Source organism: Erythranthe guttata, chromosome 3 (genome assembly GCF_056151865.1).
Source record: "Erythranthe guttata isolate IM_541 chromosome 3, IM_541, whole genome shotgun sequence".
In the NCBI taxonomy this organism is placed as follows: domain Eukaryota; kingdom Viridiplantae; phylum Streptophyta; class Magnoliopsida; order Lamiales; family Phrymaceae; genus Erythranthe; species Erythranthe guttata.
The window spans coordinates 14,219,879-14,232,249 of record NC_142535.1 but is presented as its reverse complement, the minus strand read 5'-3'; the positions used below and the strand labels follow the sequence as shown (position 1 = coordinate 14,232,249).

The 12,371-nt window shown below is 34.0% G+C and overlaps 2 protein-coding genes across 4 annotated transcripts; both read right to left on the bottom strand.

Moving 5' to 3' along the window:
• Nucleotides 1–2,049: 2,049 nt before the first annotated feature.
• LOC105971319 (uncharacterized) lies at nucleotides 2,050–4,763 on the bottom strand. Of its 2 annotated transcripts, none has more exons than XM_088815580.1 (6): nucleotides 4,739–4,763; nucleotides 3,965–4,212; nucleotides 3,544–3,802; nucleotides 3,276–3,455; nucleotides 2,426–2,581; nucleotides 2,050–2,356 (listed from the first exon to the last, which is right to left on the bottom strand). In XM_088815580.1, the coding sequence occupies exons 2-6, from the start codon at nucleotides 4,165–4,167 to the stop codon at nucleotides 2,183–2,185; spliced, it is 972 nt and encodes a 323-aa protein (XP_088671706.1). In that variant the 5' UTR covers nucleotides 4,168–4,212; nucleotides 4,739–4,763; the 3' UTR covers nucleotides 2,050–2,182. The 2 variants fall into 2 exon arrangements, with proteins under 2 accessions (XP_088671706.1, XP_088671705.1); XM_088815579.1 differs by lacking the exon at nucleotides 4,739–4,763 and adding an exon at nucleotides 4,340–4,470.
• Nucleotides 4,764–8,292: 3,529 nt separating this feature from the next.
• On the bottom strand, nucleotides 8,293–11,340 carry LOC105971445 (putative inactive heme oxygenase 2, chloroplastic). 2 transcript variants are annotated; one of them, XM_088815578.1, is made up of 4 exons: nucleotides 10,687–11,340; nucleotides 10,052–10,275; nucleotides 9,141–9,318; nucleotides 8,293–8,526 (listed from the first exon to the last, which is right to left on the bottom strand). In XM_088815578.1, exons 1-3 carry the CDS (start codon nucleotides 11,300–11,302, stop codon nucleotides 9,190–9,192), a joined length of 969 nt encoding a protein of 322 aa, XP_088671704.1. In that variant the 5' UTR covers nucleotides 11,303–11,340; the 3' UTR covers nucleotides 8,293–8,526; nucleotides 9,141–9,189. The 2 variants fall into 2 exon arrangements, with proteins under 2 accessions (XP_088671704.1, XP_012851753.2); XM_012996299.2 differs by having other exon boundaries at nucleotides 8,293–8,477; nucleotides 9,211–9,318.
• Nucleotides 11,341–12,371: the final 1,031 nt, after the last annotated feature.

The following is a 12,371-nucleotide window of genomic DNA, read 5'->3' as shown; positions in this document are numbered from 1 at the left end:
CTCCGACATTGCCATCTTCTCCGACGTTGCCTAACGATCGCCGCCGCCGCGAGTTCAGATCTTCTCCAAAGTCGCCGCCAATTCGAGGTTCGGCGAGCTCCACGCTGCTGAGTACAAGTGGAGTGGGTGAGGCGTGTCTGTGTAAGTTGAGAAATTAAAATTGAACTGTGTGCTACCGGCGTTTTTTTTTTCAATTGGAGAAGATGGCTTAATTGAAAATGTTAGGGATTGAATTGAAAATTTTGAAAATTTCATTGAAGTCATAAAATTCTAAAGGTTGGACATATTTATCTGGAGGGTCTTTTTGTCTTTTCGCAAGCGATCAACAGACAAACTTGATTGAACACTTATTAGAGGGGTTTTGGTAACTTAATTTTTCCCTAGGGTTTTTTGGCCTTTAGGAAGTACACATGATTTTTATTTGCATTTAACTCCATTTTAAAATGATCATAGTTTCTGTCAAATCGAGGAAGAGACTCCCTTGCATATGATCCTCAAGTGTCGCAGTATGGACGAAGTCTGGCAATCTCCCCACTTTGCGAAATCCCCAAGTCATAATCGGATAATCAGAATCGTGCATGGGAGAACCGGATAATCAGAATCGTGCTTCAAAAGGAGAAGAGACTATGTCATTAACAGAATTAGTGCAGTAGCTATATAGCTGTCTTCAAATCAGCCCATCTCCGCCCCAGCACCAAGTTGAAGGACGATCACCCGAGTGTGTGGAAACCACCCCTCACGAGTTGTGGTAAAACTGAACTTCGATGCTGCTCTTCTACGAGGACAAAATTATTTTTCGGTTGTGGCCATTGTTAGAGATGGAGCTGGATCTTGTATTGGATGGAGAATGCTCTAATGCCGCTTGAATCGGGTGATTTGGAGTTCGTATGTGGACATTGCCAGAGGTATTGCGAGATTCCTTCTTCCAATGTGATTTATTTCCTTATTTGTTCTCTTCATGGTCACATAATTCTCGTTTTTCACCTATAAAACACAAAATCTATCAATTAAAGGACAAATATAATTAAATCTAAACAAAAGATTCACGCAAAATAAAAGTATTGAGTGTAAACAAATATAATCTTATGATTTTTTTTTCCGGCAGGTCAATCGTCGCTTCGGCATTGACTTTCTTATTTTGAAAACTTTTTTTTCTTCTTAAAAAAAATTATTTTCATTACTATTATTGTTTTGGCCTGCAATATTACTGTCTTGGAGACAGTAACATTACTGTCGGAGGCATTAATTTAATTGTCTGAGACATTAATTTTACTGTAGTAATTAATTTTATCATCTTGGCCTGCAATTCTTCTGTCTTCGACCGTAATATTACTATTTCCGACCATAATATTACTGTCTCCGACCGCAATATTTCTGTCTCATGCAGTAATATTACTGTTTGGGAAAGTAATATTAATAATATTACTGTTTGGGAAAGTAATATTAGTAATATTACTGTTTCAGACAATAATTTTGTTGTTGGCAGAGTAATTTAGAGAGAAAAAAAAGTTTCAAAAATAAAAATAAAAAATCAACGGCATTTGATTAGCTGGAAAAAAAATTGAAAAAAAAGTCAACCCCGAAATCTGGTCGGAAAAAAAAAGTTCAGAAATTATTTTCTAAAAAATATAAAAGAAAATTAAAGAAAATATGAAGATGGGAGTTAATATGATATACTTGTTCAAATCCAGAGTCAATGTGCAATATTGATGAAGTTAAAGTGTAATAGATGTAATTAATGAAAATTATATTATGAGGGATATTTTAGACAAAAGACATGAGAATGTATTCATTTGCGCTATTTTTTTGTTTGTATCTATGCCCATTTAAATCCCCTGTCACAACCATTTGTCATTTTTCTATAAAAGAATTTATGTTCATTGATTTGACCTTGTTTTGACTTTTTAATAAGCTTAAGAAACCCTTTCAAGTAACTCAAAATACTGAAGTACCAGAATTTTTTGGCCAAGTTACTCAAAAATAATTAGCAAACGACATTAATATAAAAAAGCAGAAAAAATCAGAAATAAGAGAAAAAAACAAACAATAATTCCCAAAATTTTCAAATAAAAGGAAATTCAACAAAAACAGAAAAAAAGAAAAAAAGAATAACAATAATTGCATTTCCTGTATGCCTAATTTCCTTATTGACAATTCAACTTTGATTGTATTGCCATTGGAATTACAATCTGTAATCTGTACTAATGTATTTTTCATAAGAAGTACCCTTTAGCAGTTTCCGGACATCCTCAAAGTTGTCGATTTGCGTCTGCAAGGGCCCGCTGTGTATCTTAACCTGAAGGCTCGTAAGATTTCTTCTTGGCAACTTCAAGAATTCTTGCACATCCACCAGTTTCTGTAATAAAATTATTAGCCTCGAGTTTTTGACATAATCAAGAACTATATATATAAAATTTTATCTCACCGTTTGATTGGTGACTATGTCTTCGTAGTAAAGGACAATGTGTCGAGTGCTTTTGAAGCGTTCCAACGCTCTTGCTACCATTTGCTCCGTACCCCTCAAATGGGATACGAGTACCGTTACGTTAAGAGCCGGCTTGTATTTTGCGAGTACTTGAGCCTGCGATTTTATGTTATCGCAACACCTATGTGTTACTTGTGAGTTTTTTAATTAGGAAAAAATTATGTTTTAGTATGAAATGACCATTATGCCCTTAAAAACTCACGTGGAACGCACTTGGGTTCCGTCCAATATAACCAGAAAATGGGTAATATATGACAATGTGGCACAAAAACTCGACTTCCGACAATACTACACTACTAAAAAAATAACAAGTTTTCGTGTAAAATACTAAATATTTTAAAAACAACGGGGTCCGTGGCCCCATGGCCTTATGCCGGCTCTGTCACTGCAGACCAACAAAAATGTCTTCCGGCCGAATTTCTATGTACAAAACTTCACAAAAAATAGTTCCCATATAGGTGAAGATGCATGCTAAAGTTACCAAAGGTTAAAATAATGCTCACACTAGAAGAAATCGGAATTATTAACTACAATAAGAACCAAAAATTATACTAAAAAGTTCTCTAGGCGGCGAGGTTGTTAATTTTATACTACGTAAAACATAACAAATTTCGAAAATTGGTGGGGGGGGGGGGCCATGACCCCCCATCGACTCTCATGCTCGAATTTCATCGGCCAAGACATAAAGATCGTCTCTTGAATTGTTCGTGATTAAAGTAAACGCATTTTCTCGAGGGGTGCGATACTATTAATTCCAAACACTACAATAACAAATGTGGAAGGGGGTTACCTCATGTGGTGAATGAACATGTGATTTATGTGTCCCATTGAGCAATTTGGCATCTTTATCATATGCATTAGCAATCAAAGAAACCATTCTCCTTAGTATATTTCTTCTGAACAAAAATATCACATTAACTCCTCTTTTATTGAAGTAATCCACTATATCTTCATGAAATTCCATCAACCCCTTCACGAAAAAAATATAAATAAAAATTAATTTCGCGAGCGCATAGTACTAATTAAATATTATTTGAATATGAACGAATATATTTCACCTGATTGAGCATCCATTTAAAGCCAACAGCAGCCGAGCATTCGTTCTTGGCCGAACTACTTAACCAATCAAGATTGTATACTCTATCCAACGTATCGAAAATTACCGACACGTTATTTCTTCTATTTCTTGGCCCGAAAATTTCTCCGTTTGAGCTCAGATTCATATGACTATTAAGCAATGTCTCGAACCATCCACTGCCTGATCTCTGCATCGATATTATCGCAAAATATCTAACCGGATTGCATGCGCATTCCTGCCTATATAAAAAAATTAATAAAAAAATATATATATAATTTCCTCAAATCATGAGAGAGAGAGAGAGAGAGAGAGAGAGAGAGAGAGAGAGAGAGAGAGAGAGAGAGAGAGAGAGAGAGAGAGAGAGAGAGAGAGAGAGAGAGAGAGAGAGAGAGAGATTGAACCTGCTAAAAGTACGAGGATTAGGAAAATGTACAAAAGGGATGTCATGTTCTTGAATAGAAGTGTTTCTACAAGGGCGATTTCGTCGATCAATAGTTTGGATTCGAAGAGGATTAATATTAATTTGTGTGAATAAATTTGTTTGATCAATACAGAAGGAAAAAATGTAGAGTCCACAGATCATGGAGAAAAGCAAGATCACCATTCTTAGTATCAATGGTGACCTTCTTGATGATTTTGTCACCAATTCCTGCACACAAATATATTCTTTTATAATTATTATTATTTGTTTTTGTAAGAGATTGATTATTTTTTTTTTTGTTTGCTCAAAAAAATTGAATGTGTTCTGGGAATTGAATTTCAAGAAGGCAAAATACCTGTGGTTTCAACCTCAAAACCTCCATGCATGAGAATAATCAAGACAAGAAATAATAATAAATTAAAAAAAAAAGACAAAAGAAATGAGAAAAAAAATGGGGTTTAATTTTGATTATTACTATGATGAATATTATTAACAGCAGTTAGAAAAACAAGGAGAAAGAAATGGTCATGTGGACAAAGCCAAGTCAGAGCATGACAAACTATATACATCTTTACCCTTAAACAAATTCTTCCAAAAGTCAACTGCATGCATATTAATTAATGTTATAAAATCTCTGTTTTTACTACAACCTTTTTTTTAAATTTAATTGCATTACTTTTTTTTTAATTACAGGAAATAAAAAGATGAAAAACAGAAAGCAGAAATTTGAAATTGATCAAGAACACACACACACCTTGTTGAAGGTGTATATTTTTGCAGCCATTGTGAGGGACATTGGAGATTCTCTCTCTCTCTCTCTCTCTCTCTCTCTCTCTCTCTCTCTCTCTCTCTCTCTCTCTCTCTCTCTCTCTCTCTCTCTCTCTCTCTCTCTCTCTCTCTCTCTCTCTCTCTCTCTCTCTCTCTCTCTCTCTCTCTCTCTCTCTCTCTCTCTCTCTCTCTCTCTCTATAAAATGAAGTTTTGGTAATTTGTATACAAGTTATACTCCTCGAGGAGAACGAAAGCTCTTAAAACTGTGGCAGCTAAGGAGCTAACATCAACTGAAAAGTTGGAATTCTTTTCTTATATGTCTCTCTTTTTTCCAGTTTTTGATGCTTTTCAATCTATTTTTTAACTAGTTATTTTTGTAAATTACGAAAATCCCCCTAAACTTAGGCTAAATTACACAATATACCCCTCCTATCCTTAATTACAAAAGTTCCCCGATGTTTGTTTTCGTCTTACACCGACCACCTTATGGTGTAATTTTCAAGGAATCTTTTTGGTTCCAGTTAATATTTCCACGAAAAATGTCAATTCTACTCCTGCAAATATAGCATTTCTTTATGCTACTTTCGAAAGATAAAATTCGAAATATGTTATTTAAGAAGAAATAAAGATTCTGAGTAAATTAAAGGTGCCCTGATGATAATTTTTGCCTTACAAAAGTAGCATAAAAAAATGACACGTATGTAGAGATAGAATCAGTATTTTTCAGAAATATCACTTGAAATAAAAAAGATTCCATGAAAAATTGTTGAATGACCACTTCTACCTAAAGTTTAAGTTGTTAGTAAAATCTATCATTTAATATTAACATCTCCAATAAAAATCACACCATAAAAGGCTCGGTGTAAGATGGAAACAAACATAAGGGAGATTTTGGTGATTACGAATGGGTAGGGGTATTTTCATAACTTAACGTAAGTTCAAGAAGGATTTCGTAATTTACCTTTTTTTTTATATGTAAATATGAATTATGATGTGTTCGTCTTAATTAATAGTGACGTCTCTGTAAATTGAGAACTTTGGACTTTTTTAATTTTTGCCGCTTCGATTAAAATAATGATGCACTAGACGAAACAATCACAAAATCCATTAATGTATTCTCACTCATCTTTTATCCACACATAAATTCGTTCATTGAGTATAATAATTATTTGATTAAATTACACTTACACCCTGAACTATGCTAAAATAATTTTAAGGTCCCTATAGTATTATTAATTATAGTCACACTGCTGAAACACTTACCTGATGCAAGATTTCATGTTCTGGAGACTGATATGTACTGTATTTGTTTCTTGCGGGGCCTTTAATGCTACCATAGATGAAAATTATAAATCTTGGATAAAATAATAAGGATTTAAGAAATTTTATACTAAATATTATCAAAAAAATTAATTATAGATAATACTTTAAACTTTTAATTGTTTTCCGGCCCCAAAACAATTTTAAATTTCTATTTTGGGCTCAAAATAGTGTTTTTCGTTAGATGTGAATGAAAACATAATGGAGGGTATCAAATATGTTTAAAATTGAATTTTGAAGGTGAAATTTGTTCACTTTTGATCAAAGGAGACCAAAAGTGTAATTAGACCAAACATGAGGGACGAGAAGTATTCACTAATTACTATTTAGTATTTATCATACCTTAAAGGTTCTCGTCTTTTCTAATAATAAATCAAAATTTCATGATTCTCCCCCTTTTAATTCATCACAAAAAAATTCAAGATAATCCAAACAAATGGCATGGGCTATTTATTTCCTAAATTCAGCCTTCAAATTAGTTTAAAGTTCAAAATATTACTATCAAGTTTTTTTCTTCTTATAAAAAGGAGAAATTTGCTAAACATCTCTAGGCGACTATACTCCTTCAGATTAGGACAATCAGATATCTACAATTTGTTAAAGGTTTTATGTTTTTCAATCTCACCTTCATTTCGTCTAATTGATTGTACTCCGTCCTATCCATGCACTCCGTTAAATCTGCTTCATTCCTCTCCCCGCTGCTGCCATCGTCGAAACTTTGTCACGCAACCACAGGTCCACACATAGGCGCACACATATCAAACACCTACACGCACATAAGCAATCACACAGGCACACACATTCGATTTTGATTACACTCATTTTCCTCGATGTAACCCAATAAACATGAAAACCAAAGGAAAAAATATGAAGAATTGTTTGGTGATGGCAGATGATAAGTTTGGTGGTGATGCAGGTACTAAAGATTTATTTTTTTCTTCTTAAGTTTATTTTAACTAAGTTCTGTAATTAAACTATGCAAATGAGCTTTCTCAGCTGTCTAATTAACCTAAACCTCATAGTAAAATTACACAAGATACATGTTTTTTTGTTGAACTTTTGCTCACAATGTAACTAAGAAGCTCTGTAAATAAGTTTTTTAAGTTGTATGTGTAAGTTGTGTATGTGGGTGCATCTATTCTTGTTTTAGTTTTTTCTTCAATGTATTTTAACTAAGATGTTGCTTATAAATATAATTAAGTTGTGCAAATCACGGTCATTGTTATTGTCAGTTTTATTTTAACTAAGCTATTGCTTATTAATACAACTAAACTGTGGAAATCATCGTCACTATTGCTGCTAATTTTCATAAGCATGCAATTCCATTAGAGACACTTTAGATCTAGCGTCAATTTCAGAGTGAAATGTGCACAAGGACTTTTAGCAAATGGCAAAATCCGCTCCTCCTTTAAGTTATAAACAATAATTTTTGAAGGGCTTTCAACTAATTTTCCCAAAATTTAAACCCTAAATTTAGTTTTTAGTATTATTATTTATTTGATTGAAGTGGAGTATAGAATCTAATCAGTGCCCATCTTGCTGTCACTTACCAGAATTAATGTCACTTTTCCATCCTTTCTAGTTGTTTTCCATATTGTTCATACTTCTTCTTTTATCAATTATTATTAGGGTAAATTACACCCACACCTCTGAGGTATGCTTAAATAACTGTAAGGTCCCTGTGGTATCGATAATTACACTCACCCCCTGAAAGGTAGTTAAGAACTCTAACGGGATAATGTATTGGATACATTATTCTCTAATGCACTATTATTTTTAGCTAGTTGTGGAGATAACATAGAGTTATGGGGAGTTATGGGGTGACATGGATCCCCCAATATCTTTTAAATCACCCATAACTCTTTGTTGTCTTCACCACTTCCTGAAACCAATAGTCCATTAGAACCCCATCGGAATAATGTATCCAATGCATTATCCCGTTAGAGTTTTTAACTACCTTTCAGGGGGGGTGAGTGTAATTATCGATACCACAGGGACCTTGCAGTTATTTAAGCATACCTCAGGGGTGTGGGTGTAATTTACCCTTATTATTATTATCATAAATAAATTTTTTTTTTTTTTTCCTAAAGGGACTGAGAAAGCTTTCCAGAGAGTAATGCCTGAAAGGCCCTTAGCCCTAACACACAACTTAGAATTTTTGTTTGCATCTATTTACACATACCAATATGGATGTGTGTGTGTGTGTGTGTTTGTGTGCGAATAAAAGGTGATGATCGATAATATAACCCAACGATCAGTAAAATGCGTAGTCGACATTGATTCGAAGCAACTCATGGTTTAGTTGTTTCTCTTACAATATGATCAACCGTACTATCTTCCCTAGAGAGCGGAACGCCTTCGTTGTTTCTCTTAAGCATCTGCTTTTCTCGTCTCTCGACCAGTGCTGTAGCGAAATTGACAAAATTAAATTAAATAATCATTCGCCAATGTTCCTATATAGGGGTGGTAAACGAGCCGAGCCGGCTCGACAAAGGCTCGAACTCGAGCTCGGGTTTTTCAAGCTCGAGCTCGAGCCCAAATTTAGTTGTTCGACAGCTCGCGAGCCGGCTCGCGAGCTGCCTTCTTTTTCTTTTCTTTTTATTATATATATATATATATATATATATATATATATATATATATATATATATATATATATATATATATATATATATATATATATATATATATATATTCTTATTCTTATTCTTATTCTTATTCTTATTACTATTATTAACTTAATAGTAAATAGTCTATAATAATAAATATTTCTAGTATTTAAATAGAAATAAATCTATATTACTTAGATAATTCATAATAATATAAAATATTATAATAATAATAGAAAAATGAAAAAAAAATATAACTAGAGTTTATTATTTATTTTATAATTTTTTTATTTTCCTATAAATAATTTTTAATAAAAAATTAAATTCAATGAGCCCAAGCTCGAGCTCGAGCTTGAGCTCGTCAAAAGTGGCTCGAGCTCCAGCTCGAGCCCAAAAAAATTGGCTCGATGAGCTCGAGCTCGAGCTGGCCAAAACAGCCGAGCTCGGCTCGTTCCCACCCCTATTTCTATATTAAGTCAAAAAAAAAAAAAAAAGACAGTGGACGTATTAGTATTTTACGACTTTAACCTCTCCGAGTGCGTTGAGTTTGTCGCGTACGCCTTTCAGCAGACCTTCTGCATCTCCGTCCCATCTGTGGAACTCCAGATTCTTTCCCTCAAAAATCTTCTTCGATACCTATTTATACAAATTTATGATACAACATAAGAAGTGCAATAACCGAGCATGTCGTATGTAAGCTCAACATACGCAAGATGACATAGAAGCCACAAGGTTTCCAAGAAATAAAGTTAAACCGTTGTCTTAAGAACATCGATTCTTTGAGTAGAGATCAAGGGCAATACTTCATTGAACTTTCGACCAGATTATTTATAGATAATTTAAGATAAAATTTAGACACTGCATAACAAACAATATTATACTCCTACATATATTATATAGGGGTGGAAATCGGACGGTTCAGATCGGAATGACCAGTTTTAGGATAAAAATCATTTTTTTTCTAGAGGTGGAAAACTAATTCCAATTCCGTTAATAGAAAATCAGAAATCAAAATTTCAGAAAATTGAATGCAGAAACAGAAATTTTCGGATCGAATTGTCGGAATCCGTAATTTTCAATTCTTTAGTCACCTGTAATACAAAATACATAACAATATTGATATTATAAGTGTATTTTTTCAAAAAAAAAAAAAAAAGGATTGGAAATGGGAATCTAATATTTATTCCAATTTCATTTTTTGAAAAAATCGGAAAATTTTGGATCGGGGATCGGTGGAATTCAGAATTTCCATTACAATCCCCACCCCTACATACATACATATGTTGCAATTAAAGACTATTACAATAGATTTTACTTGCACTTACGAAACATACGAACGAAACAGGATTGGAACTAGGATAGGATATACCTGTTTGGCAATAACTTGACCAGCAGCAATGTGAGAGAAATATATATTGTAGAGATGAGAGAGAAACAATGGAGGACTTTCGTCTGCAAGTTGTTCCAAATATTTGGCGTATTCCAATCCGGGATTACTAGCCTCCGGAATCACATTACCCTGCTCCCTAAACCATTCTAAATCCATCGAAATACGATCCGATCTTTCTAACCCACTCTTCCTAAAATAAACATCTGCAAAATTCACACATCACAAAACACCAATTCTTTGAATTATGCAAAGCTCTTTCAGCAGATTTTCGTAACTGAAACAGCAGTAACCAAATTCAAGAACAAGAAAAAGGGTCCTCACAACAATAAACAAATAAAATAAAATAAATAAATAAATCGATCTTTCTTTTAAAAAATAAAATTTGCCGAAAAATCAAATGATGCATATGGTAAAGCAGTAGATGCAATAATAAAAATCCAATCTTTCTTTAAAAAAATAAATTTTCTTGAAAATATTAGATAGCAGAATTTCGATTAAAAAAAAAATATTCAAGAACAAGAAAAAGGGACTTCACAAAATTAAAAAAAAATTCAATCTTTCTTTCAAATAAAAAAAAATGAAAAGATTAGAAAGAACAAGAGAAGAGGGCTTACATGACACGTCAGCAGACTGATCAACAATGCGCTCAACCGTACTAAAAACGAGCCTACTATCCACCAAATACTTCAAAAAACCCTCCATTGTAGGCTGCCATTTCTCACCATCTCCATCATCACCATTTTCACCACAATCTTCCTTACTAGTATCTTTCCTCTTGTTTTTCCTGTATTTCCCCAGTTTCATCGCCACAAACCTCATCTCCTCGGCCACTCCCTTCATCTCCCCCGGGTACTGCTTCCTGTACCGCCGGAGACGGCGGCGCAGCGGCGGCGCCGGATGCCCGTTTACCGCCGTTCTTGGCGCCTCCCCTTCTTCGTATTCCGAGCTGGAATCGTACTCTTCTTCTTCTTCTTCTTCGTCGTACTCACTCTCTGTGTCTGAAACTAGGGTGGGTGTGCTGAATCTTGTGCATTGCCGGGTTATTATGGGAAACCCCCCGCCGCCGCCGCCGCCGCCGCCGCTTGTTGAGAAATTCATGCATTTATCTGATTGTGGGTTGAGTTTTCTTGAAGATTGGAATTTGTTTGATGATTGTAGTGTTGGATTCTTGAGCAGCTGCGAAAGGAAAGAGGGGTTTAGAGCTGTGGAATTACTACAGTAGCACGACATTTTTTTTGTTTTCTTTTTTAACTGAAATATCTGTTGTAAATAATAGGTTTGGTTTGGGCTTTATATCAAAGCCCATATATTTTGGATTTGTTGATTTCGGATCAAAGATAGGTAGTATTTATTTTCGTAAAATTTCTGATTTTTTTCATAAGTGAAAAACTAGTTTTAACTTCGTTCCAAATTTGTTTTTCATGATAAGTGAAAACTGGAATGAAGAAACTTATTCCAAAATTGGCGGGATCGGGATTTCCATTTTGTTAGTCACTTTTAAAATGAAATGGGCAATAACTGTAATTTTTGGAAAAGAAATCGACATGTTCAGAAATATTTTCGAAAATTAAAATCGGATCGGAATGATCTGATATTTATTCCAATTTTGTTTTAAAAAAATATCAAAAAAGCTCGCGAATCAAAACTATGGAGGTTTGGAATGACAAAATATTGTTTTAAAGTTAACAATATTCGAATAAGAATCGGGGAAATTCATAAAATCCGTTCCAAAATTTACTTATGTATTTGCAATAAAGAGTGACCTAGGTCGAGCACGCTACACATAGGTCGAGCATGCCACACATAATTAGTTCAGTGGTATTTACTTACACAAGCAAATAGTATATTTAATGCACTTTGAGTAGTTGCAGCTTCTCTTGTCAGTAAAAAAAAAACAACCTTTGTACTTGTTCTAGGTTATAGATCACTTCAAAGTCCCAAATAGGTGTATGTGTAGACATCGAAATTTTGAGATAAATTACTAATTAATAACCAAAATAAATCGGTTATTAATTTAGGTCTCAAATTAAAGTTCATGATATATTTGGGCTTTAAAATGTCTGGCCCACTCTACAAGTCGAGAAACCCTAACCCTAGATTGTGCCTATAAAAGAAGATCTTTGGTGCATCTAAAAATCAGACTCACACAGACACATATCGGACTCTCAAGCTCACGTCTCGAGCCTCCGCCTCGAATTCATAACATATTTGAACTCGAGATGTTCGTGATAGGAAATCATATATTCGATTCCTCGAATTCATAACATATTTAGATTCGAGATATCCGCCTTGATAGGAA

Coding starts and splice junctions, on each gene's coding strand:
- LOC105971319 (XM_088815579.1), bottom strand. CDS start 4,366: ATGGAGGTTTTGAGGTTGAAACCACAG. Junction 3,803..3,964: donor AATCCTCGTACTTTTAGCAG/GTTCAATCTCTC, acceptor TTTTTTATATAG/GCAGGAATGCGCATGCAATC. Junction 2,582..3,275: donor ATGTTCATTCACCACATGAG/GTAACCCCCTTC, acceptor ATAAAATCGCAG/GCTCAAGTACTCGCAAAATA.
- LOC105971445 (XM_012996299.2), bottom strand. CDS start 11,302: ATGTCGTGCTACTGTAGTAATTCCACAGCTCTAAACCCCTCTTTCCTT. Junction 9,319..10,051: donor GTCAAGTTATTGCCAAACAG/GTATATCCTATC, acceptor TTGTATAAATAG/GTATCGAAGAAGATTTTTGA. Junction 8,478..9,210: donor AACTCAACGCACTCGGAGAG/GTTAAAGTCGTA, acceptor ATTTCGCTACAG/CACTGGTCGAGAGACGAGAA.